Genomic DNA, 27,995 nt, shown 5'->3' with positions numbered 1-27,995 from the left:
GTTTTTTAATTAATGGTAAATTAGATTTTTATTTTAGAGATGACGTGTCAAACTTTAAATCTCTTATATTAAATTTTAATGAGGTGTCATATGGTGAAAAGTTAAGCAAATTATGATAGAGAAAATCAAAGCAGAGGATCCGGATTCATTTTGGATATGACACCAAAAAAAACTTTAGTTTTTTTTTTTTTTTTAAAAGAACCTTTCCTATTGAAAGGGGCGATAGCATATTAAACTCACATACACAACACGGTTGCTAGGACTTGAACCCAGAACCTTGCCTGAGGGAGTAAATACTTCAAACTACCACACTAATAGGTCCTTTACTTAGGTAGTTAAACTCTTAACTTTGGTAAACATCCGGGTAGTAAAATAAAATTTACCCTATTATTATTCACTGCAGAAACTCATTCTCTGTCTGTGCCTAGGGTTTCAAAACAAGAGCGATGAATAACAAAGTGAACATCCAAGCATCAACCACATGGAGATGGACAAGTCTGGCCCCCCTGCATCGAACAAAGATAGCCCAATTGATTACAGCATTCTCCTTATGCCTTTTCGTAGACGCTCGAGTACTTTTCTCTCTTCTTATTCTCTTATTTTTTCCGTTTTGTTAGCCTGCTCATGAAAATTTCCTTTTCTTTTTTCGTTCTAGCAACGATTATGATATTTTTGGGAGAATTTAAAAGAAACAACCCCAAAGTCATAGCCTAATTTGAATCCCTAGGTGAAAGCATAATCTAACCCTGACTAAACAATACTTATGCTAATTTAGAACCCTAAATCAGACAAAAACCAGAAACCAAAAATTTATAAATAAATAAAAAAAATCCTAAAACAATCCATAGGCAATAAATTTATCAGAGGCCGCAGGGAACTCACAGAAGAAGAAGCAGAAGCAGCCGCTGATTGTGGTAGGGTGGGGTGGGCTGTGAGCAAGATAAAAGAATCTAGAAGAACCAAATAATTAGAAGAAAGACAAAGGAGAGAGAAGGGTGACTGGAGTAAGTCCTGGAATGGGAGATGAGGTGGGGCATGGAGGGATTTTCCCATTGGGGTTCAAACTTATTTTAGGACAAACCTTTTTAATTTATTTTTAAGTTTTAAATCTGAAGTGGGGCGGGCCAGCAAATGTGATTATTACTATGATAATTATGTTAAAGAACAAATCTTTCTTACTTATGAGTCTCTGCATGGTTTTTAACAGCAACAGATTTGCAAGAAGCGTGGCCGGTGCTGGAATCATCTTTAGAAGAATATGGCATTTCATGTGAATTGGATATGGTATTTTATAATAAATGTTGAACTATATGGATTAGTGTTTTTGTTTTTCAAACCATGTATGATTATTTTTTTCTCATATTGAGTAGTTTTAGTTATGCTTATGCACATATTAAGTTGTTTTTTATTTTTATTATCATGTTTAGGATCAGTTTTTCATAACATTCACAACAACCAGGGCTAAGGACCCATACGCTATTCTCAATTCTAGATATCTTATCCGACTTTTGGCAGCAGAAGTTCCTCCACGTCAGGTACAAATGTCAAATATTTTCTTATTGTTTCTTATGGTAACCTACGAGTTATTCTTCAAGAGTGATTATTCCTTTTTCTCTCACGGTAATCGCATATATATTTATTTTATTTTAGAATATTTACATCTCAATGGAAAGCTCAAGTTCAATTTATCTACTATTAATTATAGAAACTTATTGTGACTTTTCCTTTCTGCTTGAATCCTCCAAGGATTTCTGTTCTCATTGAACTGATTTCTTCTTCTTTCTTTCTTTTTTATTTTATAGAGCTTTCTTCTATTTAATGAACTTCTGATTTGAGTGTGCAACATTTTGATCCAGGCATTAAAAGTAACGTACGGAATGCCATGTTACCTTATCTACACTGGGTATCATTTAGGTGGGCTTTGCTCAAAATTTGGGATCAAGACGGTGGGTATTTCTTAAATTTCCTTCAATTTTTGTTTGTGTGTAGTTATTTATGTTCTCATAAGCATTCTTCTGTAGTTATGATGCAGAATCATTAAATTTTCAAGAGTACTATATAGCATGACATTTGAATTTAAAAAGGTTTACAATTGGTTAGGGTGTGGTGATAAAAGAATTAATGTGACAATAAAATATGACTTATTCCCACTCTGTATCCGTGTTCGAATCCCCCTCCGCATAGTTTGGATTAAATTAAAGTAGAATATCACTTGTATTAAAAAACTTCTTGGATGTCTGTAATGATGATGGTGTTAAAAAACTTCTGGTGTTATGCTCTCTATCACATGAAGAGCCTGAGCTCTCCGTAATGATGGAAATATGCAAAAGCTCAGTTATTTGCTTCTTCTTCTTTTTTTTTTCTAATATCTTGTAATGTGTTTATGCAGGATAAGTATGTTTCCCGGAAGAAACTGCTCACGACTCTCCCGATACAGGTGCATACAAGTGTTCTATATCATGTTTACTTTTTTCTGCTTGTCGTTTATGTATTCTTTTCTCATAATGTAATTGGAATGCAGGAACTTGAAAAACTGACAGGCTGTTCCATTTATCTCCGCCCAAATGTTAGTGTTTTTTCCCTACTTTTGATCATTGTATTTGTTGAAGGAAGTTGAGGTTCCACCCCAAAACCAATTGGTAATTGGGTGAGTAGCCCAACTCCTTATAAGTCCTTACAAGGTTTTCTAACTTTTCAATGTGGAACTTTTTACCTTCACATTCTCAAATTTGTAAATTTATTTTATTTGTTCCTCCTACACAGGTGGAGTGAGAAGAGAAATATGACTTCTAATGATTTTTTATTTGTTTGTAAATGAATAGAATGACATGGTTGCTGCGATGGGTCCAATTAAAGGATTGAAGCTAGTTAGGAGTATTGTGGAAGACTGCATTGTTCATAATATGCCTCCGGCACATCGTGTAAAGAGGCTTGCAAATTATGTTCAAGCAATTAAGGGCGTTGAGGGGTTGAGATTATGATGAATAATCTGGAGGTTGAGAGATTGAATGTTGGGTTCTGCTGCTCCAATTGTGGTCGTTTAGTCCATGAGTTTACACTACACTACAAGATGATCAATTATATAACTAAAAAACTAGGAATTGAAGGATGGATTCTGTATTTTAGAAATATATTATTTACTTGTTGAGATGCTTAATTTGTTGTGTTTCGATGTAATCAAGTGTTTAATTCTTTCACTAATCAATATCATCTACGTACAGTAGTTAATAATATACTCTACCAATCAGATCAGAGTGCAGTGCAGCTCTTGTTTTTAACTTTTGGGGATCCCATCGTGTAAGTGCTGAACCAGCTTTTGCCTCTATAAGCTATCTCTGGTCTGCCATCTAGCCCGTAGAATAATAATTGAAATATTGAAGGAAAAAAGACTAACATAAATGAAAGGAGGGCAAGTCCTTTATTTGTGTATTGACGACGACAGATGGGAGATAGTTTGTTGGCTTTTCTCAATTCATCACCTATACAGCTTTTATTTTTATTTTAATTAATGCAGCATAATGCAGTGAGAGTTTGGTGGAAATATGTTTTATTTTTCTATGACATTACGGTAATTCCGACGTTGGATTTTGGTTTGATAATACTGAATCTACAGGCTTTTGCGTTGCGAGTATAATTCCCGACTTTATTAGGCTCCAATGCAAAAGGCTTTCATGCAGCCCATTTTGCTAATATTACTATGTTTTCATGCGAAATTTTATAGTGAGGTGCTAAACCACTTATTAATAAAGAATAAACCCCGAGCCGAGGTATGTACACTAAAAAAGAAACAGGGAGCTATGCGTACGACTCCATCAATACTTGTGTAAGAGACTAGTCGGCCATTGTTCCTAAAGGAAGGAGTAGCGTGCCTTACTATAATACTATTATAGCAAGAGCAGCGGGTGCTTTTCCCTCACTAGGTTCTACTAAACGAGGGTGAGTAGCTTCCCATCCTTGTTTGTCTCTTAGTTTGCTAAAGTTAAGGTTCTTTTGCTCTCCGTTTCATCGAGTGCGATAAAGTGAGGAAAGCCGAGGAAAGAAGAAAAGCCTCCCTCGATCGCGGTTCCGTATATGCCAAATATGAACCCTTCGGACCTTCATATTAGTCACAAGATCATTTCATATTAAACTTAAGTGAGGTTACTATTCAGATGAATCATGTGGCTAAAATAGAAGTCAACATCTATAATCCATATATGACACCCTCACCATAAAACGACTCGTTGTTTCATACACTTTGCACACCCCCATAAATGGCTTCAGTAGGACTCAAGACCGCCGGCTCCCCAAAGAGGTCAATGAGACAGATAAAAAAGACAATAAATATCCACATATATTGCCCAAGGAAAATTCCACGATCAACTATATGGCCATAAATGTGGCTATATTTTTTGCATTCAAATAATATTGAAGATATATGATCAGAAAGAAAAAGAAAAAAAATTTGTTCTCATATGGATATTAAGATTAAGCAAGGAAAACATATATCTGCAATGGCAGTGAATCAGGAGAGCGGTGGCGAGGCGGTGGTGGCTTAGTGGGTTAGGTTTGAACAATATGTTTTCCTGGGTTTGATGCATTAGAAGGGTTGGATTTGGTGTGGGTACATGGTCAATTTTGGAACACATATGCTGAACAGACCAATGCTGGGTTCAAAATTTTCTTTTTTAATTTTGATTTGCTTTTTGTTTTTAAAAACAGCCAAAGACAAACCAATAGCACACATTTGGGCTTCTATAGGAATCGCTGTTGGCACAACCATTCAAGACACTTATTTGGGATAGTTTGGTATGTACTCCAAAGTCAGGGGCTAGCTGTTATCCCAAACCAAACTGGATATCCAAAAGGGCGAGTGAGGAGCTTTACTATCCCAAGCCGCCATATAAAAAAGGGCAAGTGTGGAGCTACTATCCCAAAACAAACTGGGATATATCAAAAAGTGTAATTAAGTCAGGAGCTATTATCCCAAAACAGTAAGGAAAAAGAAGAAATAGATAGTGATTTACTTGATCACAGAGCTATTATATATACAGCCCTCTCTCTCTACCCCCATTGTGCATGCACACAAGCTTCTCTTCTCGATCATATCTTTTTCATTGTTGCTTCTTTTCTTTCTTACTTCATAAATATAGTTTGTGATTTTAAGTACAACGGATGAACAACCTGGACAAGAATCACCATCATATTACAAACAACTTAAATATGACGGTGTATTCATAGATGATTATTACGGTGGTAGAACCGTTGTTGAGGGTCAGGTAGCAGTCAGTGATGATAACGTGGTTGGCGAAGATCCCCATCACGGTCAAGGAGTAGCAGCCAATGATGGTAACGTATGTTGAAATATAATCCTTCTACAGATTTCTTAGAGCTGAAGTCATTTTCTATTTTCTGTTAAGTCTATTTTAAATGATGTAATGAGAACCATTAGATCATAGTCTAGGTGGATTCTCTAGCTTAGATTTGGTATGACACGTGTAAGCACCTAATAGGGTAACAGCTGTAATTCTGTTAGGAGAGAATCACATTTCTCTCTCTGTCAGACACACTATGTAAGCTGCAGATTGTAAGAATTCAATAGAACAGTGCCTTCCCCATTTCGCTTCATTCTCTCTAGCTAAAAGCTCCAGAATATACACCTCTTCCTAATCTGAAAATACTATACAGACAGAGAATTCTAACATGGCCTCAGAGCCAGGTTCGATTGTTTGTTGGGCGTGAATTTGTGAGAATCGAGCTGGTGTTTGGCTGAGCTGACGTTGAGCTCACTCAAAACTTCACGAAGCTTTTCTAGCTGCGTCTGATGTCTAACATGGCAGGATCAAGCTCTTCCGAGCTTCTTACACCAGTTTTCAATGGAGAAAACTATGAGTTTTGGAGCATTCGAATGAAGACCATTCTGAAATCTCATGGACTGTGGGATTTGGTTGAACATGGTTTTGATGCTTCAGATCCAAAGAAGGAAAAAGGAAAGGAAGAAGGATCTAAAGCTGCTGAAGAAGAGAAGTCTACATCGGCTGAGATTTTGATGAAAGATGCTCGTGCACTTGGACTGATCCAAGGTGCAGTCTCAGACCAAATTTTTCCCAAAATAGTGAATGAAGAAACCTCAAAAGGTGCATGGGATATTCTGAAGCAGGAGTTTAGAGGCGATAAACAGGTACGAAGTGTGAAGCTACAAGGCTTACGTAGAGAGTTTGAATACACTCGTATGAAGGATAGTGAGTCATTATCTGGTTATGTTGCTAAACTGTTTGATCTAATTAATCAAATGAAAAGTTATGGTGAAGAGTTACCTAGAGAAAGAGTTGTGCAGAAATTACTTATTAGCTTGCCTAGATCTTATGACTCTATATGTTCTGTGATTGAGCATTCAAAGGATCTTGACACTCTTGAAATTCAAGAAGTGGTTGCGTCTCTCAAGAACTTTGAGCTCAGATTGGATAGGCACACTGAAAATTCCACAGAAAAGGCTTTTACTAGCCTGAACATAGAGAGTAAAAGCTCTAAGAATGGAAGTTCTTCTGGAGGTAACAAGTCTCAGAGGAACTGGAAGGAAAATGGGAAGAATTGGAATAACAAGTCCAATTCTAATCCCAAACCAAATGCATCAAATGATGGAACTAAAACACCTTGCAAGCACTGTGAAAAACTGCACTATGGCAAGTGCTGGTTTGAAGGAAAACCAAAATGCAGAGGATGTGGAAAGTTTGGTCACATGGTTAGAGATTGCCATGGAAATCAACCTGTGCAGAAGGTGAATTATGCCAATCAGGTTGAAGTAACTGGAACATTGTTTTATGCATGCAATGCCGTGACAGGTGTGAAATTGAACAATTCTTGGTATGTGGACAGTGGTTGTAGTAACCACATGGCTGGAGATGAAAGGCTACTGATAGATATTCGAAGGGATGTAACTTCTAAGGTGAAAATGGGGACTGGAGAGACAGTTCAAGTTGCAGGAAAAGGCACACTTGTGATAGAAACCAAGACAGGCAGAAAACACACAAGAAGTGATGTTGGTGCCTGGTTTAGAAGAGAACTTGCTCAGTGTTGGTCAGATGATGGAACATGGGTATTGTTTAGTATTTGGAAAGGGAATGGTGACAATTTTTGATGATTGGTCACTGCAAAATCCTATAGCTAAGGTTCCAATGACTAGCAATAGGTGTTTCTCTCTCACAATGGTACCTGCTACTCAGTTGGTGCTGAGAGCAAGTGTGACTCACAGTTTGCAGACTTGGCATAAAAGGCTGGGCCATCTTAATGATCAAAGCATCAGGATGCTGGCAAATCAAGACATGGTTCATGGACTGCCTAGTCTGGAGAAGGATTTTGCAGTTTGTGAAGGCTGCAAGCTGGGAAAGCAGCATAGAGACTCATTTCCTGCAGAATCTACTTGGAGAGCTCAGTTTCCACTTGAATTAGTTCACACTGACATCTGTGGTCCAATGCAGATTGCATTAATGTCAGAAAACAGATATTTCCTGTTATTCATTGATGACTATACAAGAATGGCTTGGGTTTATTTTCTCAGAAATAAATCTAATGCTTTTGAATGTTTCAAGAAGTTCAAAGCAATGACAGAATTGCAGAGTGGACACAAGGTGAAATCACTTAGAAGTGACAGAGGTGGAGAATTCATGTCAAATGAATTTCTTGCATACTGCAGTGAGGCTGGAATACAAAGGCAGCTGACTGTAGCATATTCCCCTCAACAAAATGGAGTTGTTGAGAGGAAGAACAGGACTGTAATTGAGATGGCAAAGTCTATGCTACATGAAAAGAGTCTTCCATATGAGTTTTGGGCAGAAGCTGTTCATACAGCAGTCTACCTTCTCAACAGGTATCCTTCTAAGTCTCTTAAGAAAATGACATCATTTAAGGCCTACACAGGAAGAAAGCCAGGTATTGCACACTTGAAAGTGTTTGGATGCCTATGTCATGTACTTATTCCTTCTGTTTTGAGACACAAGTTGGAAGAAAACAGTCACAAATGCATTTTTGTGGGCTATGGATTGTGTGAAAAAGGCTATAGACTGTATGATCCTAAGACTAGAAAGATTATCTTGTCTAGGGATGTCTATTTTGATGAAGAAGCCTCATGGAAATGGGAGAATCCTAGCAATGCAGATGTGAGAATGTCTATGCCAAATGGAAATCAAGGTACTGCAGAAACTGAACAGAGGGTGTTAGATGAACAATCTCAGTTTTTGGATACTCAAATGCAGATGGAAGAAGAAATTAAACCTCAAGGGGAAGAAATGCTTGATGAGACTCAAAGGTTTGATCACACACCTCACAAGTGGAGGAGTATTAATGACATCATGACATAATGCAACATGTGCATTATAGAACCTGACAGCTTTGAAGAAGCAGATTTGGATGAATCATGGAGAAGTGCAATGGAGGCTGAATTCGAGATGATTGAGAAGAACAATACATGGAAATTAGTTGACAGGCCATTTGACAAACCAGTAATTGGTGTTAAGTGGGTCTACAAGGTCAAACTGAACCTAGATGGTACTGTGCAGAAGAATAAAGCTAGGCTTGTGGCTAAAGGCTATTCACAGAAGCCTGGAATCGACTATAATGAGACATTTGCCCCTGTGGCAAGACTTGACACCATCAGAACCTTGATAGCCCTTGCAGCACAAAAGGAATGGAACCTATTTCAACTGGATGTGAAGTCTGCCTTTCTCAATGGCATTCTAAAGGAGGAAGTTTATGTTGAACAACCTCAAGGATATGTTCAAGAGAGCAAGGAAACCAAGGTATACAGGTTGAACAAGGCTCTATATGGACTGAAACAAGCCCCAAGGGCCTGGTATGATGAAATAGATGCCTATTTCAACACTGCAGGTTTTAAGAAGAGCTTAAGTGAAGCTACTCTCTATATCAAAACAAGTGACACCTCAGGTATTATCATTGTCTCACTCTATGTAGATGACATTATATATACTGGAAGCTGTCCTAAAATGCTTGAAGAGTTTAAACAAGATATGATGCAACACTATGAGATGACAGACTTGGGTCTGTTACACCATTTTCTTGGCATGGGAGTGGAACAAACTGATAAGCATATTTTCATTCATCAAAAGAAATATGCCATGAAAATTCTTGAGAAGTTTGGAATGAGAGACTGCAAGTCAGTGGCAATTCCATTAGTGGTGAATGAGAAATTGTGTAGAGAAGATGGAAGTGAAGCAGCAGATGAAAATGAATTCAGACAGATTGTAGGAAGTCTGCTTTATCTAACTGCCACAAGACCAGATGTCATGTTTGCATCTAGCTTGCTTGCCAGGTTTATGCACAATCCCTCAAAGAAACACATGGGAACTGCTAAAAGGGTGCTGAGATACATACAAGGCACATTAGATTTTGGAATTGAGTTTGCAAAGGGGAAAACAGCTACTCTAATTGGGTATTGCGACAGTGACTGGGCTGGGAGTGAGGATGATATGAGGAGTACCTCAGGATATGCCTTCACACTAGGCTCAGGCATGTTCTCTTGGGATTCCATCAAGCAAAACACAGTTGCTTTATCTACAGCCAAAGCTGAGTATGTGAGTGCTGCAGAAGCAACTTCACAAGCTAAGTGGCTCAGATTTGTGCTTGAAGATTTTGGTGAAGTACAGGTAGAAGGGACTCCAATTCTATGTGACAACACCTCTGCAATTGCAATGGCAAGGAATCCAGTTCATCACCAAAAGACAAGACACATCAGCAGGAAATTTCATTTTATAAGGGAAGCCATTCAAGCAAAAGAAATTGAACTGGTGTACTGCAAGACAGAAGATCAGATAGCAGACATTTTGACTAAGGCTCTGCCTAAGGATCGGTTTGTGAGGTTGAGAAGCTTGCTTGGAGTGAAATCAGCTAAAGGATTAGAAGGGAGTGTTGAAATATAATCCTTCTACAGATTTCTTAGAGCTGAAGTCATTTTCTATTTTCTGTTAAGTCTATTTTAAATGATGTAATGAGAACCATTAGATCATAGTCTAGGTGGATTCTCTAGCTTAGATTTGGTATGACACGTATAAGCACCTAATAGGGTGACAGCTGTAATTCTGTTAGGAGAGAATCACATTTCTCTCTCTGTCAGACACACTATGTAAGCTGCAGATTGTAAGAATTCAATAGAACAGTGCCTTCCCCATTTCTCTTCATTCTCTCTAGCTAAAAGCTCCAGAATATACACCTCTTCCTAATCTGAAAATACTATACAGACAGAGAATTCTAACAACGTAGTTGGAGAGGAGGAGGATCTTCAGGGAGTAACAGCCAATGACGGCAACGTAGTTGGAGAGGAGGAGGATCTTCGGGGAGTAGCAGCCAATGACGGTAACGCAGTTGGCGAGGAGGAGGATCAACTTCAGGGAGTAGTAGCCAATGACGGTAATGCAGTTGGCGAGGAGGAGAATCAACTTCTGAGAGTAGAAGCCAATTCCCGTAACGAAGGCGTAGCAAGGGAGGGGATGGAGATGTTTGGAAATTATGTATGTATCCTACTTTTTTGTTTTGTTTGTTGTTACGTACAGTAATGTTGCTCCCTGAATTGCACCACCAAATAAAGCTTCTGAAAATCCAAAGCAAGACCCATATATTATGCGACTTAATTACCCATTCTCAAACACTTCTTCTTAATTGTTTTTTTTTAATGATTTAAAAACAAATTAAAACAACAATACAAATCCTTATTTTGAGGTTTTATTTTCAGGAACTACCACAACTTGGTTGTGGAGCGTAAAGGGCATAATGACAAAGTTTTTAAGGTGAGCCTGGCTGAGACTGTGGAATCTATAAAGCAACATATTGAAACTTTACTAGGGATAAATGTATCCCAGCAAACCCTATTCTTCAACGGCAAACGTCTTGAAGATTCGCATATTATTGAGAGTATTAGAGGGACAGCATTCAACCCACGTCTTGAAGATTCGCATGAAATGGAGGCGGGAAGGGAGCTGAACCGATTCGCTTCAATTTGGGCCAAAGCTCGTGTTATGGGATCAAATTGTTACCTTTTAACTTATAATTTATGCGAGAGATAGAATATTAAGTTATAATAATCTATTCGAGGGATAGATTAAGTTATAATTTAATGCATGCCAAGTAAAAAGAAACCAAAAGATTTTATTCCGAAAATAAATATTTTATTTTTTATGGTCACCTAAGTTCCAGTATCCTCATGGTCGTCATCATAAAATACATAATGTCGTTTAGCCCTCATCAGTGCTTAAGTATATTGATTGTGAGTTTTGATGACTTAATTAGTTTCTGAAACAAACAATATTGTTACTTGTATTTGAGGGGATCTTGGAGTTATGGAGAACACATATTACTGTTTACTTACAAGTAAAACCGTTTTCTTGATACTCAAGAAAGAAGCATTAACAATTCCTAAACCTAAAGGACAATTTGAACCCGTTTTCCAACTCTTAAATCTGGATTTCAAATAGCTGTGTAAAGATTATCTGTAAGAAAATATTGCTGTTTATAAGCAAAACAAACGAGCTTTCTAATTCTTCACCCAGATTATCTATATAAAAAAATAAAAAACAATATTTGCTAAGAAACGATCACCGATTTCTATGCAAGACCCTTTCCTTGATGATCAAGGATACATATTCGCTATTCCTAAACACATTAGGACCATCACTTGTTTGATATCGGGATTTTCCACTCTTTTTTTTTTTTTTTCTTCCTATGCATGAACTTCTCCTATGTGAATGAATGAGGAATAGGCTTTGAAGAGCGCATTATTCGATTTTCACCTTAATTTGTTTCAGAATCAGAAGTTGATCACGTGGACAAGTAAAAACAAGAGATCGATTGTGTAAACTTATAAAACTTGCAATATGTTTGTGAAATTAATTGCCAATCGGCCCCTTTGTAGTTGAGGTTGAAGAGCATTTCCCGTTTAATTCAATTCATTCTGATAGTGAATACGGTACGTCCTACTGATTGTTGTTCTGATTATCTTCTTCCTCTTCAACTCATTAAGAAACAATTTCATTTCAAAAAATGAATTATGAAATCAGGACCATATTGGGTGTATTTTAAAAATAAAGATGAAATACAAAATAAAAAACATCTCAACAAATTCATCCCAAGGAAAAGGTTTCGGATTTTCATTGCTCAGTTCATTCTCGCAACTTTGATTTATACAAGCCTATTTCTGTGGTATCAAGGAGTAGGACATTTCCTCATCAAAACAAAACAAGTACGCCAAAAAGAATGTTCCAATTGTGTTCAAGGGGGCATTGAACCTACAGAAACTGCAATATACAATCGAACCATTTACATCACACAATCTACAACTTGGAAGGCACTCTCGTTCACCTTGCAAGCCTGCCATCCCGATGCAGATCCTTCCAGCATATCTCACGACCACATTCCCCACACACAGTAGTGCAACCAATTTTTGTCCCCTGACTTCTAAGGGTTAGCAAATGTGAAAGATTAGTGCATTTCCGCTGCACAGAAATATCCTTCGCTTTCGATTCAGCAAGGCTGCTCATCTCTGGTGCAGATGAGGCCACATTTAGTGCAGCTGGCTTTCGGTCCACTGCAGATTCATTGAGAGGAACTCTCTGCACTTCCTCCCATTCCAATGCTCTCCGGTATACTTCCCAAGCCATGTCTTGCTCCTCCTTTGAGAGCTTTTCCTCTTCATTCTCTTGCAAAAGAGTCTCATGTTCGTGGAAATTGGCAATCCACCTGAAAACGGGGTAGTTCATCCGTAAGAGAGTGAGTGAGGAGGGTAAAGTTGCCAGTGGTGGCCGCTGTAACCAGGCAACAAAATCATATACCAATAGATTATGAAAATACTAAGAACATGGAAACATACCTTGGATAGTGCTTGCCAAGTAAACCTTCCATTAGCTTGTCAGAAGAGCAACTTCCTTGAGAAAGAGGCACTTTGTGTTTAGGCAAAATTTCAACTTCACCAGTCATATTTTGGTCCGAGCATCCTTTATCTTGGCCAAGCTCATGATTCTCATCATCACCGAATTCAAAAAGATGCAACATCTCTTCCTTAGATATTGTCCTATGTACCTGTTGTCTATCAACAACCCTTGCAGCCAGGCCCTCCTTCGTTACCTATTTGCCACATTTCCTTTGTTAAAATTTCATTCACATAATAGAACCATACACCCAGTTTGTTCTCCCATTACCTGACGCTTATATATTTTTTCTTCCATGGTTCCATGTGCCATCAATCTGTAAGCGAAAACCGGCTTTGTTTGGCCATACCTGAAAATGGAACAAATACATTGTTTAGAATTTGTCACATTGTTCGTGAAAGATTCCATGCTTGGTAGAGGAAAAATAATCATCAGGCTTACTGTCCCGTCCACCAAGGACTTTGATATGATATAACTATGTGTAAGAATTAGAGGGGTGGGACCATCTTGAAGAGCATTTTCTGGCACAAGCCTAAAGCTTTCTTATCTATTTCCCAAAAATAAAGAATGAGATAAATCTCCTGCACCCCATCTCCAAATTTAGCCTCTATTACAGTCCACAATGCCATTCATAAAATAGCCCCACAGTTTGACTTCTAGTTTATACTTCACAAGAAACCAAACCCCAAGGCCTCTAATTGTTGCAGTCAATTCAATAAATAATTTCATAATTGCAGCTACTCATCTCTCTTAAAACCTAAAACCGCAAACAGTCCCTCCAAGTTACGAAGTTCACCAGCTTTTAATGTGATATACCCCCAAAATTACACTATATCAAGGTGCACTTACTAAACAAGCTGGTTGAGGACTACAAAAGCATAAATGCAAACTCACCTCCAAGCACGATATATAGCCTGAAGATCGTATGTCGGATTCCAAGAACCATCAACTATGATTACACGATTAGCAGCATGGAGATTTATCCCCAAAGATCCAGCTCTGGTGGAAATCAGAGTGCATTTCACCCTCTTATTTAGGGGATCATTAAAGCGCTCAACCAACTTTTGCCTTTCTGAGCTCTCTGTTCTTCCATCTAGCCTGAGGAGCAATAAAAGAAACAAGTGAGAAAGACATAAGTAAAAGGAAGTGTCACCTTTATTTAAAGACCATCGTATTTATATCTATAGCAAAAAAAAGGTCAAAATAAGGACGATGGGTAAGGAGTTACGCCCAACATTCAAGAAAGGCAAGAAAGTGATAATGGACTGGATAAATAAGTGAGAACCTCACGGCTACATGATTTACTACACAAAAGCGGGCCAAGTTAAAATCTCTTTCTTCTAAAGTTTTTCATTTCCCACTACCAAAGCAAGAACAAGATACAGAGCACAAGCCAAGCTCTTGGACAAATAGGGAATTCTTTTGATGAATAAAGTTACAAACTCAAGCAGCTGACAAGAAAACCTATGCTGTCGGACAACTGTAAATTGTTTTCAGTAATATTGTACCCACCTGTACCAATCTTTTCCTTTCTTCCAAAACTTCCATTTCTTCCCATGTCGAGGTAGTCTTGAAAGGTAAAGTTCTATGAGGTCAAGTGTTGGTATGCTCTGGCTAAACACCAACGCCTTATCGCCCACATCAGAACACATGGCGAGAACGTCAAGCAGCAATACCATTTTGCCACTGTAATCAAGCTCTTTATAATTATTCTCATGAATAAGATCATTCCACCAATCCTGATAAGTGATATATGGTTAGCAATACGCTCAAACAAAAATTAAGAGAACAATAACAAACAAAAGTAAGAAATTGTAACTTCTTTTTAGAGACTGGTTTCTGGATTTCAGCACCCTTATGGCAATAAAAGGATGCACCTCACCATATCGACTAAAGGAGGCACTTATTTGGGTGCACCTATTCCTCATGAAAGGGGGTTACAACAAGCGACACTTCAGATGGTCATGTATACTACAGAGCCCAACGCAGTGTTCTATTTATTTTTCCTAGTAAAACACTAAGGGCATTGACACATCTCAAATATAGTCAAATAGAAGGGAAATCAAATATTAATGAAGTGCAACATTGCATTTAGTCCATATCCCTACCTGTTGAAAAATGTCATCATCCTTTTTCCCTGGCAAAATATCATTGATCTTCCTCTGCTTCTCTATAAAGCAAGATATGTTACCATTATTAGATACTGTGAAGGAATTATTCTCAACAAGATTACATACATGCATCCAAACAAATGAGACAAAAAAAAGTCACGCCATGATTTCTTAACATGTCTCAGCCATACCATGCAAGGAAAGGTATGAGAATGTTAATGCTGATGCGAAATTATAGCAGCAAAAGCGTTTTTCACAGTTTGTGTCCTTATTAATTTGTAGTCAGCAGTTCATCAAACTAGCCAAAGCACGACTTGACAAATAAGACAATTTAGACAGGTTGAACAGAAATTTAGTGCACAGCCACATAGATATGGATGTTCCCTGATAGCCTGATAGCCAAGCACAACTGTAACTTTGAAGATAACAGACCCCTTAAGACTCCTAACCTTGTGGATTTCTACAAGCCCATCATGTGCAAAATCAACTTATATTGAGAGATTGTAATTGCAGGGAATTGAACTCCAGATCTCCTACTCTGGTACTATGACCAACTTCGTTGGCTTACCGATATTGCCAAATGCTTAACCTTTTATTCTGACACATTAATCATCAGCGTTCAATGAGGGTTTAGGGTTTATTACTGAGCTCAACTAGCATCTTGATGTTGAAAGAAGATTCGGTATTTTAGTCTGTCATCTAATGTCAAAATCAATTCATGGCATAAAAAAATAAAAAATAAAAGGAAGACTTCTTATAGGAAAAGAAAGGGGAGAGAATAAAATACCTCCAAAAACCAAACTATCGTCAATGTTTTCATCACTAGAGCTGTCATCTGCAAGAAAATTCTCAATAGCATCTTCGCGTCTCGCATAGTCTTTGTCATCTTTTCTTAGTTGCAAGATCCCTGGGTGGTTCCATATCTACTACAGACAAAAAGCTCATATATTACAACATTTTACATGAAGCAAGAAGCATGACAGATTAAGAGTGGATGTTTATCATTGCATAAAATGTCAATAAAGGTTAACGAAGCGCTTAGGAGTGGATGCTTTAGCATAGGACTGAATGCTTTTGCATGCATGCATGTGTGAGTGTGTGTGTGTGTGTGTGTGTGTCTCTTGTGTGTGTGTGTGTGTGTGTGCATGTTATTGTCTGTAGTATAATGGAACTTCGGGAACCTAACAAAGGTGCTCAATATACCTGAGCTAAGGCCTGGTAGCCAGCAAAAAAACTTCTCTTCCTTATCTTTTCATTGTAAACCTTGTCATTAGCAAATCCATGCACATCAAGAAATCTCTTGTATAATTTCCTCTGTAAGGGAGAGAGCTTAACAGCTATTACAAAAACAGTTTTTGGTGGCAAGTCCTTTTTTGCCACATTCATGTCCATTCTCTGAACAAATCCTTTCAATTGTTCATACAGAATATGAGACCTTTGATTCATAATTTTCACATCATCCACGGTTGAATTAGTATGCTGGCCATTCTCTATGGGATTCTGGAAGCTGCATGTAAGGGGAGGCAGTATTAAGATATGTGGAAAAAAACAAAACGAAATTGCACAGCAAACAAGTTTTGAGTGAAGAAGTCTTGCCGATTCCTAAACTCATGGCTGCTTCCAAGAAAACCTTCCCTTACAAAATCAACCATCTGTGAACAATTAAAATTTCAAAGGAATCAAAACAGTAGGTAATTTGTAAGAAATAAAACAATGTATCGCTTTCAAGTGAACTCACACAATAATATTCCATGAGATTGTTCTGGAGAGGTGATCCAGTTAATGCTATCCTTCTTTGGCATTTCACTTGTTTCAAGGCTTGGGTTACATCAGCCCTGGTATTCTTTATAACATGGGCCTCATCACAAACAAGTATATCAGGTCCATCCTGACAGTTGGAAATGTAACAATAAGTCACAAGCTTTGCAAACAACATTGTTTTCATTGATAAATACAGGGGACAATATGAAATGGAAAAATCTAAAAAGATCAGATAAAAGATGCATGCTATGTTTTGGGAACATGAAAACTAAACAAGGGTAATTAAAAAGTCTGCTACTAAATATATGGTACCATGATGGAGCTTATTACTGAATAGGCTGTCAGAAGACATTGAAAGGGACAGACTACAAGTTACTGTTAATAATCAATACAGAATTGGACGCATGATATTAACGACACTTTTAGAGGTTAACAATTAAAATCAACCTACCTGCAAGGCATGACAAATTTCTCGAGCCATGTGTCGATCCTTCACATGCTTTCCAAGGGATAGGTTCCTAAAAGCAGAGTAGCCAATTAAAAAAACACCACCCTTAGCTCTCCACTTTGCAAGAACCTCTGCTCTTCTTTCCCTGGCAAACAGAGGTATCGTCAGCAACCAACAACACCAAGTAACAAAGACATACCTAATAGACTTTAATTCATGAAAAGGTAAAATGCAACAGTGAAGCAAAATGTTTTACTGTGATGGAAATGGAATGAAACAATATACAAATGTTAACTAAACCTTGACACATCTTCTAGCATGAAAACGCGAAGAGGCTTTAGCTCTGACGGTCTCCATTTCATGAACTCCTGCCGCCAATTATGTAGCACATTCACAGGAGTGACTATAAGTGCAGTTTTCAATCCCAGATCAATACTTCTCATTGCAGTGTACAGAAAAGCTATGACCTGTGAAAGCCATTTGACAAATTATGCAGAGTATATCAATCAACCACTTAAAAATATATGCCCTGCAAAGAAAATATGAGCCATCTCCTTGCATTCTGCAAGATAGGCTATCCTACCAGGCTACAGGGTCATTGCTACATGCACTGACACCTATTTCAATCTAAAGAAATGCCCAGAGTTATTGGGAAGAGCATTTAGCAGACAGAACATAATACCTGAAAAGTTTTACCAAGGCCCATCATGTGAGCCAGAATGCATCCAAGACCTTTATCCCCAGCCTTCACTTTTCTGACTGACTGTATGATATTCTCCCATATAAATCTTACCCCCGTAATCTGTGATAAGATATCAGATTGTAACAAAAACAATATAAAAGATAAACGGCAAGTCATAAAAAGTTAATAACACATAAAAGAGAGTTCCCAGAGGAATTTTACTGCAAACCAGAAATCAAGGAGGTCATATAAAGATAAATATGTGAAACAATAATAGGTCTAGCAGGTCATGGCAATAAAGAAATTCAAGTGAAAAAGTAAGACATGGAACTCTTTTCAACTGTCGAGGCATGGCACACTCCCCTCACCCTTTACCCATTTTTTCCTCGTCCTGATCACAGGCTTCAACACTTTGAACCCATTATTTTATTATATGTGAGAACCAATATGGAAATCTGATCACACATTCAGACTGGAACAGAGGACTATACTATCAGCATTCAGGCACTAGGCAGATAATATACAGCTACTTACTCAATATCTGAAAATTAACAGATAACAGACTGCCATTAATCAGCATGGCATGTCCTGTCCCAGTCAAAGCTTTCATTTTGAACATAAATCCCAATGGATCCGAATTGAGCTAGTGCATTCAATGAAAAACTGAAATAAACAAGTATATATATATATATATATGTGCACGTGTAACTAATTTCTTAACCAGGCTGAATATAGAAGATTTGGCAGGCTGCAGGAAAGCTAAAACCGTGGCGTTGAACAAGAATGTCCCCAGAATGTATTATTTCGAAGAAACAATGTGAAAGAAATGGAAAGCATTGATATCAGTCCCAGCTTTGTCAAAATGTCTAAAGGGAATTCACAGAAGAAAAGCCTCAAGAGAAAAATAGTTAACAGATTAGGAAAAACCTGATGTGTCTTCAGTTTCGCTGAGATGCTTGGAGGGATCCTGACTGCTTCTTCACCCTTCTCTCTCACAACATTCACTATATATCCAGCTGATGCATCACCCAGCACTTCAGCACTGGCACCTTCGGGTAAATTCCCATTACAGCTTGCAGAGCTCTTCATCTTAGATTTGGCAGAAAATTGTACTTGCAAAGACTTTAAGCGTTCCTGACGTTCCTACAGAAGATAGGTTCATGAAATAATTTCGGTACCAAAAGGCCTGTGTTAGAATACAAAATCATCATAAGAAGGTACCTTTTCAATTGCAATTTTTCTTTTGGTCTCTTCTCCTAATTCAGTATCATCAATGATCCTCCGAATTCTCTTCTTTCTCTTCCTCTTAGAACTGAACAAAGTCCAAATATGTTCAGAAACACAGTAAGCACAACAAAAATACCTAACGCTCAAGAACAAATCTCAACACTTGTTTAGAGTTTAAAATGCTAACAAACATAAACTATAGCATTCTTCAGCAATGGAGAGAATGAGAGAGAGAGAGAGAGAGAGAGAGAGAGAGAGAGAGAGAGAGAGAGAGAGAGAGAGAGAGAGAGAGAGGAGAGAAGAATAATTCACTTAGAAATCACCATAATAAATACCATTATACCTGATAGCAACATCTAGTTCTGCATCTGAATTATCTGAATCACTATCAGAGCTAGAAACTACCATATCTCCAGAACCTATTGCTTTCTCTAATTGTAACATCAATGTCTGTATAAGACTTGGGCAACAGAAACAACATCGCCAGCCACAGGTCTGGGCCTCGGATAAGCATTCCTCTCCAATATTTCTTTTTATACAAGTCGTACAAAACGACGTCTTGCAAGATTTACAACTTACAAGGTCCTTGCTTTGCCCACACCACCCACAATAGCACTCACAGCAATCAGGATCCTGCACACCTTCTTAGGTCACTAAAAGATCTAGCTTTTACTTAAAATAAATATATAAAATTATAAGCATTAAACGGTTTAGAAAGATTATTAACAATATAAAATATTAACAAGAGCTAGCTTTCCTTTCCTTTTTTTTCATTACATATGACAGCCAAAAGTGATGAGAAAGTTAAAGGTCTTTCTATTGAGGATATAGATTCATTAGAAACTATAATATCAATTTCCTTCCAATAATCAGTTTAATACATTCTATCACCTGCATGACCATGAAAAGTTTATACAAAATGTTCAAATATAGATTACAGAAAGCATAAAAGTTACTCATGCCCATACCTTCACATGCATCTTTTCGTCCAATAAGCATCTGCAATCTGTACAAATAATCACCTTCAGAAGTGGGTGTGAGCGCACTTCGACAGCAAGTTTATTACAAGCAGTGCAGTAGACCTTCTTATTCAGACCATGTGAAGGAAGACCACCAGTGGCAGATATGCTGATACTCGCATCCGCATTGGACTGGTCCTCAGATTTTATCAAATTGCAGTCTGAAATATCTTTCAGTGGAGCATCATCATCGCTATCTATTATAACAGTTCGACCCCTCTTATTATCAAGGTTTAGTTCCTCATCCTCATTCAGACGCTTGGAGCCTCTTGATTCACTAGAATCAGGCACCGGAGAAGAACCATTACTCATTATGCTTTCTTGGTCGACATTATTAGAGGTTTCCAAATCTTCAAGCACAGCAGACTTCATATTTTGGCATCCTATCTCATCATCATTGTTAGAAAAAATTTCACCATGTTCATCAATTTTCCCATTTGAGATACAGGTAGCAGAGTCTAGCAGAGACGGAGACTGGGCCATGTTGCTTTCTATCACCCGATCAACTGGGAAAACTTCCTTCCTGCCAACATCCTGATTTGATAGGAGGAAAGAATGTATATCAATGAATGCCTAAATGCAGGTCATACCCATGTCCTGATCAACTAGGCAAACTTCGTTCCTTCTAACATCCTAATTCGGTAACAGGAAAAAAGAAATAATGAACGTTAAATGTATGCTCATGCAGGACAACTCCACATCTTGTACAGAAAAAGCCCTAATGAACTTGGTGCTATAAAAGGGAAAGAAAAAGAAGAGCACAATAACCCTAAAATCACATCCAAAATCATCAATGGGACTTCTATTTTTGTTCCCTTTTTCATATGAAAGTAAGTTTACTATAATATGGCCGTCAATTCTCTCTTATTAGTAATTCTCAACAACAAATTCAAACGAAAATTACAAGATTCTGGAAATGAAAAACCATAGGATGTCACTAAATAGAGTTGATAAGAATAACAATTGTACAGACGACATATAATGACTGCTGGACTCTGGCTAGGATAACCAACCAAATGATTGCAGCACTAAGCACCATAACTTGTCTCAAACTCTACATTAGCAATATGAATAGAACTTTAAAAAGTTATCTAAACTGCAACTCAAAATCCCAGAATCAAGAAAGAGGGAAAACACAAGCACAATATAACCTGTTTACGTCTCTTTTGATGTCTCTTCCGTTTCAAATGAATTTGAAGCTTCCGATCAACATATGCATCATCCTCTTCTTTGACCTTGCAATGGATAAGTACAGAAACACTATCAACTTAATTAAAGCTCGACCAACTGTTATCAAGAACATTTGCAGTTAATGAAGGGAACAATGTCGATTATAAGTCTAAAAGCAGCAGGAGTTATCTATCTACTGATGAAAAAGGTAAATCAAACATATCCACATATGCCTACTCTAACCAAGTTGGTAAGCGACAAAGAGACCGCCATCAAAGATTAAAAGAGATGATAAGACAGAGTATATTCAATCAAATACCAGTTAACTAAAATGTACGTCAAAAAGGTAAGACTGCACAATCCTCGTGGAAATATTGCAAAATTATGGGGACACTGAAAAACCAACACCGGGGTTTATTAAGGGGTTTCTATACCCATATACATTCCCAGACAGCAGTGAAAAAGTCCTCAGAATTTCCCAACTAACATGATTTTCCATGTTTATACCCATTCCACGTTATATCCTTTTTTTATAAGAAACATAATTTTATCACCAAAGTGGAGAATATATCCACCAAGGTTCATGATTAATTCTTGGTGTAGGAAACCAAATATACATGTAGCCAAATTGTTTAGTACATGTAAATGTGTGTTTGTGTGTAAAAATTGATCTTTGAATAACAAGTAACAACAAGGATGATGTTAACAGCAAGAACATCAACTATTGGAGTTTGGATGGCACAAACATACCTTCCTATAATTTTTCTTTTGTTCTTCAGACAGATCCAGTTCTCTTTCATTTGCAATGGCAGCTGCAACAAATGGATCACTAGAATTGCCATCAATATCATCAATCTCCTCCACCTGGCAAAATTATTCTCAAAAACTCAATGAAAGAACACACTAAGCCAAAATAGAGCATGTGTTGCAGTGAGTAGCTTCTAATTGGAAAAAAAAAAATGGCAGAAAAGTAACTACCCTTAACCTCCAAAGATGCTGAAACCCATAAGAACGCCCAAAACCAAACAATCACCCCAACATATAAGAAGCTTCAGATCTAAATTACAATAGGAAACCTCCATGAATGATCATTCAAAAAGAGGGGAAAAGGAAAGCAGAACAAGCACAGCACCTACAAACAATGGCTGTCATGTTGAGTGTAATGATAAAACTACATGAAATAGAGCCTCCTTTACCTAATACGATTCCCTCTTGTTTGCTCTTTTCCTTTTCTTATAACTTATTTTCCAGATTAGCTTTAGGTAGCAAGCAGAAATTCCATAATTATGTTAATGAAAAAGTTAGGCACCTCATTCACCCCAGGGAATTTGAGTCCCATCTCAGCAGCTTGTTGTGGCGTACTGGCCAAGTAAACAGAAGCCCAGTGCTTACTGCCGAATGAAGCACCATCCCCAGTTGCACCATCAGAAAATAGTTTGTTGAGAGAACACCAATCAACCTCAGCAGTCACAGCATCCTTGTTTCCATCTATGGTTAGCTTTTTCTGCAGAAATCCACTAGCGCCATCTTCCAATTGTTTACCATGTCGCCTAAGTTCAAAAGTGCAAGTTTATGTGCCATCAACTCTATACCTTGCAGAATCAACAAAGCTAAAAATGTAGAACTGTACCTTCTTACAGGTCTGTGGGCTTGGAGATACTTCTCTGCATCGGTCCTTGACTCAGTAAATTCTCCAGTCACTTGAGATCCTACCCAGTGTATCCGCCTTTTCCAAGCTTCAGTGCAGCAACCATTAGGAGCCTGACTTTCAATGCACTTATAAAGGCTTGGTAGCTCAATGCCAGCCCCATCAAGTTGTTCCTTTCGTGGAATTTAAAATAGGTAGACGTAATTTCAGGTTCCATATTTCACAAATTAAGCAAGTATCAATCTATTTCAAATTAAAAGGTTTATCACGATTACTGGTAAGGGACATACAAATTCTTGTCAGTAAATAGACATTTGCAAAAAACTTCATAAACAACTTTAGTTAATATCCCATGAAGTTAGAACCTCTAAATTTTCTTTAGCAAACCCAAAATATAAACAAAGCTTTTAAAATGGTACATGCTGTCACCCTTTACCCACTATACCCTATAAGTTATAATCATAGAAAAACAATGAGACAAGAGTCAAGATATGCAGAGAGCAATATGAAATCCAGAAAAAATGGAAAAGAGGAAATGATACTTTCTTCAAAGTGAATCGACATAGAAATTAAAATTGTGGGAAGGCTAGCTGAAATTATATCCCACTTGGATAAGTAACAAGAAGAGGCAAATCCTTCTTACTAAGCGGGTTTTTATTTTCTGTATAAATTTATAGCATCAAAGTACATGCAAGCTAAAAATGTATTAGGAACCAAAGATTTACTCAGAATTGAAGAAAGGAGCAGACCAACAAATGAGCACTCTCAGTCTCAAGGTCATCGAGCTCAGCTTGCCACTCTTCCATTAAAATAGTCATTTCATCTGCAACAGCTGTTTCCAGCTATAGACAGGTGGAAATATATAAGTTATTGGTAAAGACAATCTAGTCCACAGGGATGAATTTTGAAGGAAGAAACTAACATCATCCCCATGAAGAGTTTGTGCCAACTCTTCTCTAACTTCACTCTCCACTTTGACAAGAGACTCTTTTTCAAGTGCTTCTTGAGCTTCCGCAGCCTAAATTGGGCATCAAATAAAAAACCAATAAATTACTCAGCATGGACATAAAAACTATATACGTATATCTGTGTGCATAGTTGAAATACTGTTAAAAAGAAAAGAAAACATTGATACCTTACTCTCAACCTCCAAAAACTCAGCAATAAGCTCCTCAATTTCTTTATCAGATAAAGGTTCCTGCATAACAAAGATAAGAACATCATATATTTAAAACAGAAAGGAAAAATGCTTCATATTCCAGCCAAAAAAAAAACCTATCATGAGTAAGAACTTGCCTCTGGATGCAATTTGTCGTCTTGTCCGGATGTCGAAACTTCATCAACTTCTGAGTCATCTATAAAAGAATCGCTCTCACTGCCATTAGAAGCACTATCAATATCCTCCACTTGCTCGTGGCTTTCCTCCACTTGCTTGTGGCTTTCCTCCATTACCTGCCCAACAATATCAATGCACATCAAAATGACAAGTAAGCCTTAAAATCAGTACCTAAAAAGTCTCAAACAATGAACAGAGCATTTCATTCAATAGTAACAAACTCCAATTTACTGTGACCCTAAACCCCCAAAAAAAAAAGCTTTGATATGGTATACTTCAACTAGTAATTGAGGATCAAAATGGCTTTAGAAGTTCATGTGAAAGCTTCATCCGTACGATTTTCTCAAATTCGGTCCCTCTGTGTGATAAATGGCTAATAAGAATCCAAGCTCGCTATTCAAGTAAGAGCAGACATAGGGCAGAATTCAAAGTTCTCGAAATGATTTTGGTTAAGTAAATTAAGCCCACATTTCAAGTTACAATAATAATAATACCTAGATTTTCTATATGGGCAAACCAAAACAAAATTACTATCTCCGCAAATAGAAAAATAATCAAAGCTTCACGCTATTTTGAGCACGCCGCGTAACCACAGCAATACTTGGTATTCTCGACCGATACGGTGTCGTTTGTACAACACTCTGCAAAGCCTAAGAAGAAGGAGGAGGGGTAGGAAGAGAAGGGAAACAGAAGCGACTTACCAGAATAGGGGGAACGCACGTGGCTACGTGAGGTGAGAAAATGCAGAGCCTTTGTCTTTGCTCTTCCTTCTGCCTCTCTCTCTGTGTCTCTCTTCTCGCCCCGTGTAGTATATATATGCTGTTTGAACTCGTTTGAATTGAATGAGGAAATGGTTGATTTCCCAAAAAGCAAAAATACAAAAAGAATTTAATGAGGCAACGAGCTCGAGAAGCCGGGTGGCTACACATACACCCCTACTTGGGTATTTCCTTTTTTGTTTTGGTCACCCAATTTTCTGTAATTTCATGATCTAGGGTTTCTGGTTTTGTTATTTCAACGGATGATTCATGCAAATTTATTAATAGGGCTGTCACGTCATAATAGGAAAATGAGGATCGATTGGTTAATTTGCAATAGAATGTAAATTATTATTATTTACATTAGTGGAAAGACAATTTCCATACGTGCTTAATAGGTTACACTAATTTGGTTATATTGTTTTGACATTTGTGATTTGGAAGTTTACTACGAGGATGAGATAAATTGGTTCATCACTCCATTGTTTCAATACATTTTGGGCTATTTATAGAAAACTAAAGTATTTAGCGTTTATATCTTTTACGGTAAATATCACACTCGCCGCAAGTATTTACGAAGCTTATATTTTAAATTATTTTATTTAAAGAACACTTTTTATGGTACTTTACCTTCTTCTTTTTTCCAACCCAAACAATTAATTTTTCAAGTCTTCATTCATAGATCATTCTTACAAAAATCAAACAAATTGAAGATCATTAAGACAGCTAATTGAGACCAATAAAATCAATGAATATGATGCTTCAAGAAAGTACTTAAATTCCAAACATGTTATTGAATGGTCAAATGATATTAGATTCAAGTGGTTTTTTTCGTAGATATGATCTTTAAATAAATATCTACAAAATAGACGGTTTGGATTAGTGAAGTACAAGGCTGAGTGGGTCCTACAAAAGTGTATCTCAAATAAGCTTATTTGAAGAATCCCTCAACGAAAGCGCTCTATATATCTATATATGACGTCTATATGTGGTTGCATATTATGGTATCAAAATAACAGTATTGACTACACTTAAATCTATCGTGTATAGTTGAACAAACTCGTAACGTAATGAAACCGCTCTTTAGTAAATAAATACAAACTCTAAGTTAAATTTTAATGATATGTTCTTTTTTAAGTGCTCCAAATTCAGTTGTTGTTGTGTTAAATTTTTACTATTCTAGATGATTAAATAACCCTAGATAGTTTGTTTCTTATATTCTGTAAACATATGTTACATATACGTTAGATCTGCTCTGCTTTTTACACACCAGAAGAAGAGAGATTTTCACTTCTTTTTGTTTTATTTTTTGTACTGAATAATATCATTCATTGATAAAGCCCGTGGCCTGGGCCTGGGCCTGGACCTGTAATATGGGCACCCGAGTCCGTGACTTTAAAACGTTCTATAAAATATAAATAAATAAACTTTGTTTTGTAATAATCAATTGAATTTTAGTCATCTTCTTTCTTTGACCAAGACTTGACGAACAACAGAAAAACGAACCCCAGACACAAAGCTGCTGCTCCTCCCACAACAATTGCCACCGATTTCCCATTGCTTCCATTTCTGTCTCTTCTTTTTTCTGTTATTTAAAAATATGTATATATACCTCACATTAGCAAACTGAATGATATTCAAGGAAAAGTCATGAACATAATTTTGAAAAATTGACAAGTTTGATAACACAACCCATCTAAAAAACATAAAACATTTGTCAAAAAGAAAAAGGCATAATGAATTCAAAAAATTTATGCGCACGTTACGTCGTCGGTAGCATATTGATACGTTTTATTATTGGTATGTTGAGAAAGAACGGAAGTATCTAGATCAGAACTAATTTTGAAATTTAATTACCTGGATGCGGGTGGTCAAGTATTTCATCTGGATGGTAAGTATAGCTCAAGAAGCACTCTTCCAAATAAATTTGACCTGAAAGAGCAGCACCACATTCTGCTTCAGCAATTTGAACTGCACTGCTTACACACAGTCCACATTCACAGGTCCCCAAGCCCCCCACACACTGTGCCATTACTTGTACGGCTTCATAGCTCGTTTTGTAGAACCCATCACCATTCATCACAATACCACTTTCCAGAGCTGCAAATGCTGCGTCTCTCATCTCCTCGAACCCACCAGCCAACCCATTTGATAACTCCCCACAGGTCTGGTGCATTAATTTATGATTTGAAGACTCTGAATCGTACCCATCGAGCTCATAATGCATGTAGCAGCCATGTAGCTGAACCCGAGCCGATACAGACTCTCTACATAAGGTGTTTGATAGATCAGGTAGAGTGGAAACGCAGCTCTGACACTCTTCGTTGCTGATGTCCTGTATGCATTGGAAGAGACCGGAAATGCCCGTCTGAGTCTCATCATCGTCACCGGTGGCTTGGGTGTGTTTGAAGAACTTTGATTGGGAGGAGTGTGCAATTAGTTCTTGGAAAAGGGATGAAAGGGTTTGTTGTGTTGGAGGAGTAGTAAATGTCTGATTTGCGCATTGGTTGTATACCAAGGTATTGTAGTCAGAATTAATTGGGTTTGCAGAAGATAGTAGAGAAAGTAGTAGCAATAGTAGTGCTGCAAGACACAGAAAGAATGGTTTCAAGGTTAAATCCATTTGGGGTTTGAAGACAATGCAAAGTGGTTCCCGATAAAAGAGATGAGATTGCAGTTTTCTCTCAATCTGTGGTTTTTGCTTGTGTTTTGGGGTTTGTTCTTCTTTTTCCTGCCTACTTGTATCTAACTTTGGTGGGAACTTGTGAGTTTTATTCACCAGAATAACAGGGTTACAATAACTTACAAACAACTGCTTTAAAAATCAGCTACCAAAAGAAAAACAGGGCAATCAACGTTTTCGTGTAATTAGGTGTCCTGTTTTGGAATTATACAGGTTACGTACGTAGGTAGCATAAACAGAGGTT

The 27,995-nt window shown here is 37.5% G+C and overlaps 3 protein-coding genes across 3 annotated transcripts; 1 reads left to right on the top strand and 2 right to left on the bottom strand.

Annotated features, from left to right (window-relative positions):
- Positions 116-3,152, top strand: LOC109949898 (KRR1 small subunit processome component homolog). Its single transcript, XM_020566783.1, has 7 exons — positions 116-572; positions 1,208-1,284; positions 1,428-1,535; positions 1,857-1,946; positions 2,390-2,437; positions 2,522-2,566; positions 2,823-3,152. The coding sequence occupies exons 1-7, from the start codon at positions 482-484 to the stop codon at positions 2,979-2,981; spliced, it is 618 nt and encodes a 205-aa protein (XP_020422372.1). The 5' UTR covers positions 116-481; the 3' UTR covers positions 2,982-3,152.
- Positions 12,102-25,319, bottom strand: LOC18774645 (protein CHROMATIN REMODELING 20). The gene is made up of 26 exons (XM_020566073.1): positions 25,012-25,319; positions 24,271-24,426; positions 24,110-24,172; positions 23,897-23,992; positions 23,724-23,816; positions 22,957-23,147; positions 22,636-22,876; positions 22,077-22,190; positions 21,308-21,391; positions 20,106-20,690; positions 19,481-19,770; positions 19,132-19,222; positions 18,838-19,053; positions 17,911-18,030; positions 17,529-17,695; positions 17,232-17,373; positions 16,758-16,907; positions 16,616-16,671; positions 16,223-16,526; positions 15,807-15,942; positions 15,017-15,078; positions 14,421-14,647; positions 13,803-14,006; positions 13,179-13,257; positions 12,851-13,104; positions 12,102-12,720 (listed from the first exon to the last, which is right to left on the bottom strand). Exons 1-26 carry the CDS (start codon positions 25,237-25,239, stop codon positions 12,339-12,341), a joined length of 4,731 nt encoding a protein of 1,576 aa, XP_020421662.1. The 5' UTR covers positions 25,240-25,319; the 3' UTR covers positions 12,102-12,338.
- Positions 26,328-27,709, bottom strand: LOC18772355 (cysteine-rich repeat secretory protein 11). Its single transcript, XM_007207694.2, has 2 exons — positions 26,926-27,709; positions 26,328-26,653 (listed from the first exon to the last, which is right to left on the bottom strand). Exons 1-2 carry the CDS (start codon positions 27,689-27,691, stop codon positions 26,523-26,525), a joined length of 897 nt encoding a protein of 298 aa, XP_007207756.1. The 5' UTR covers positions 27,692-27,709; the 3' UTR covers positions 26,328-26,522.

This window comes from Prunus persica, chromosome G6, assembly GCF_000346465.2.
Source record: "Prunus persica cultivar Lovell chromosome G6, Prunus_persica_NCBIv2, whole genome shotgun sequence".
NCBI classification, from domain to species: Eukaryota; Viridiplantae; Streptophyta; class Magnoliopsida; order Rosales; family Rosaceae; genus Prunus; species Prunus persica.
This window is presented reverse-complemented; position numbering and strand designations above follow the sequence as displayed.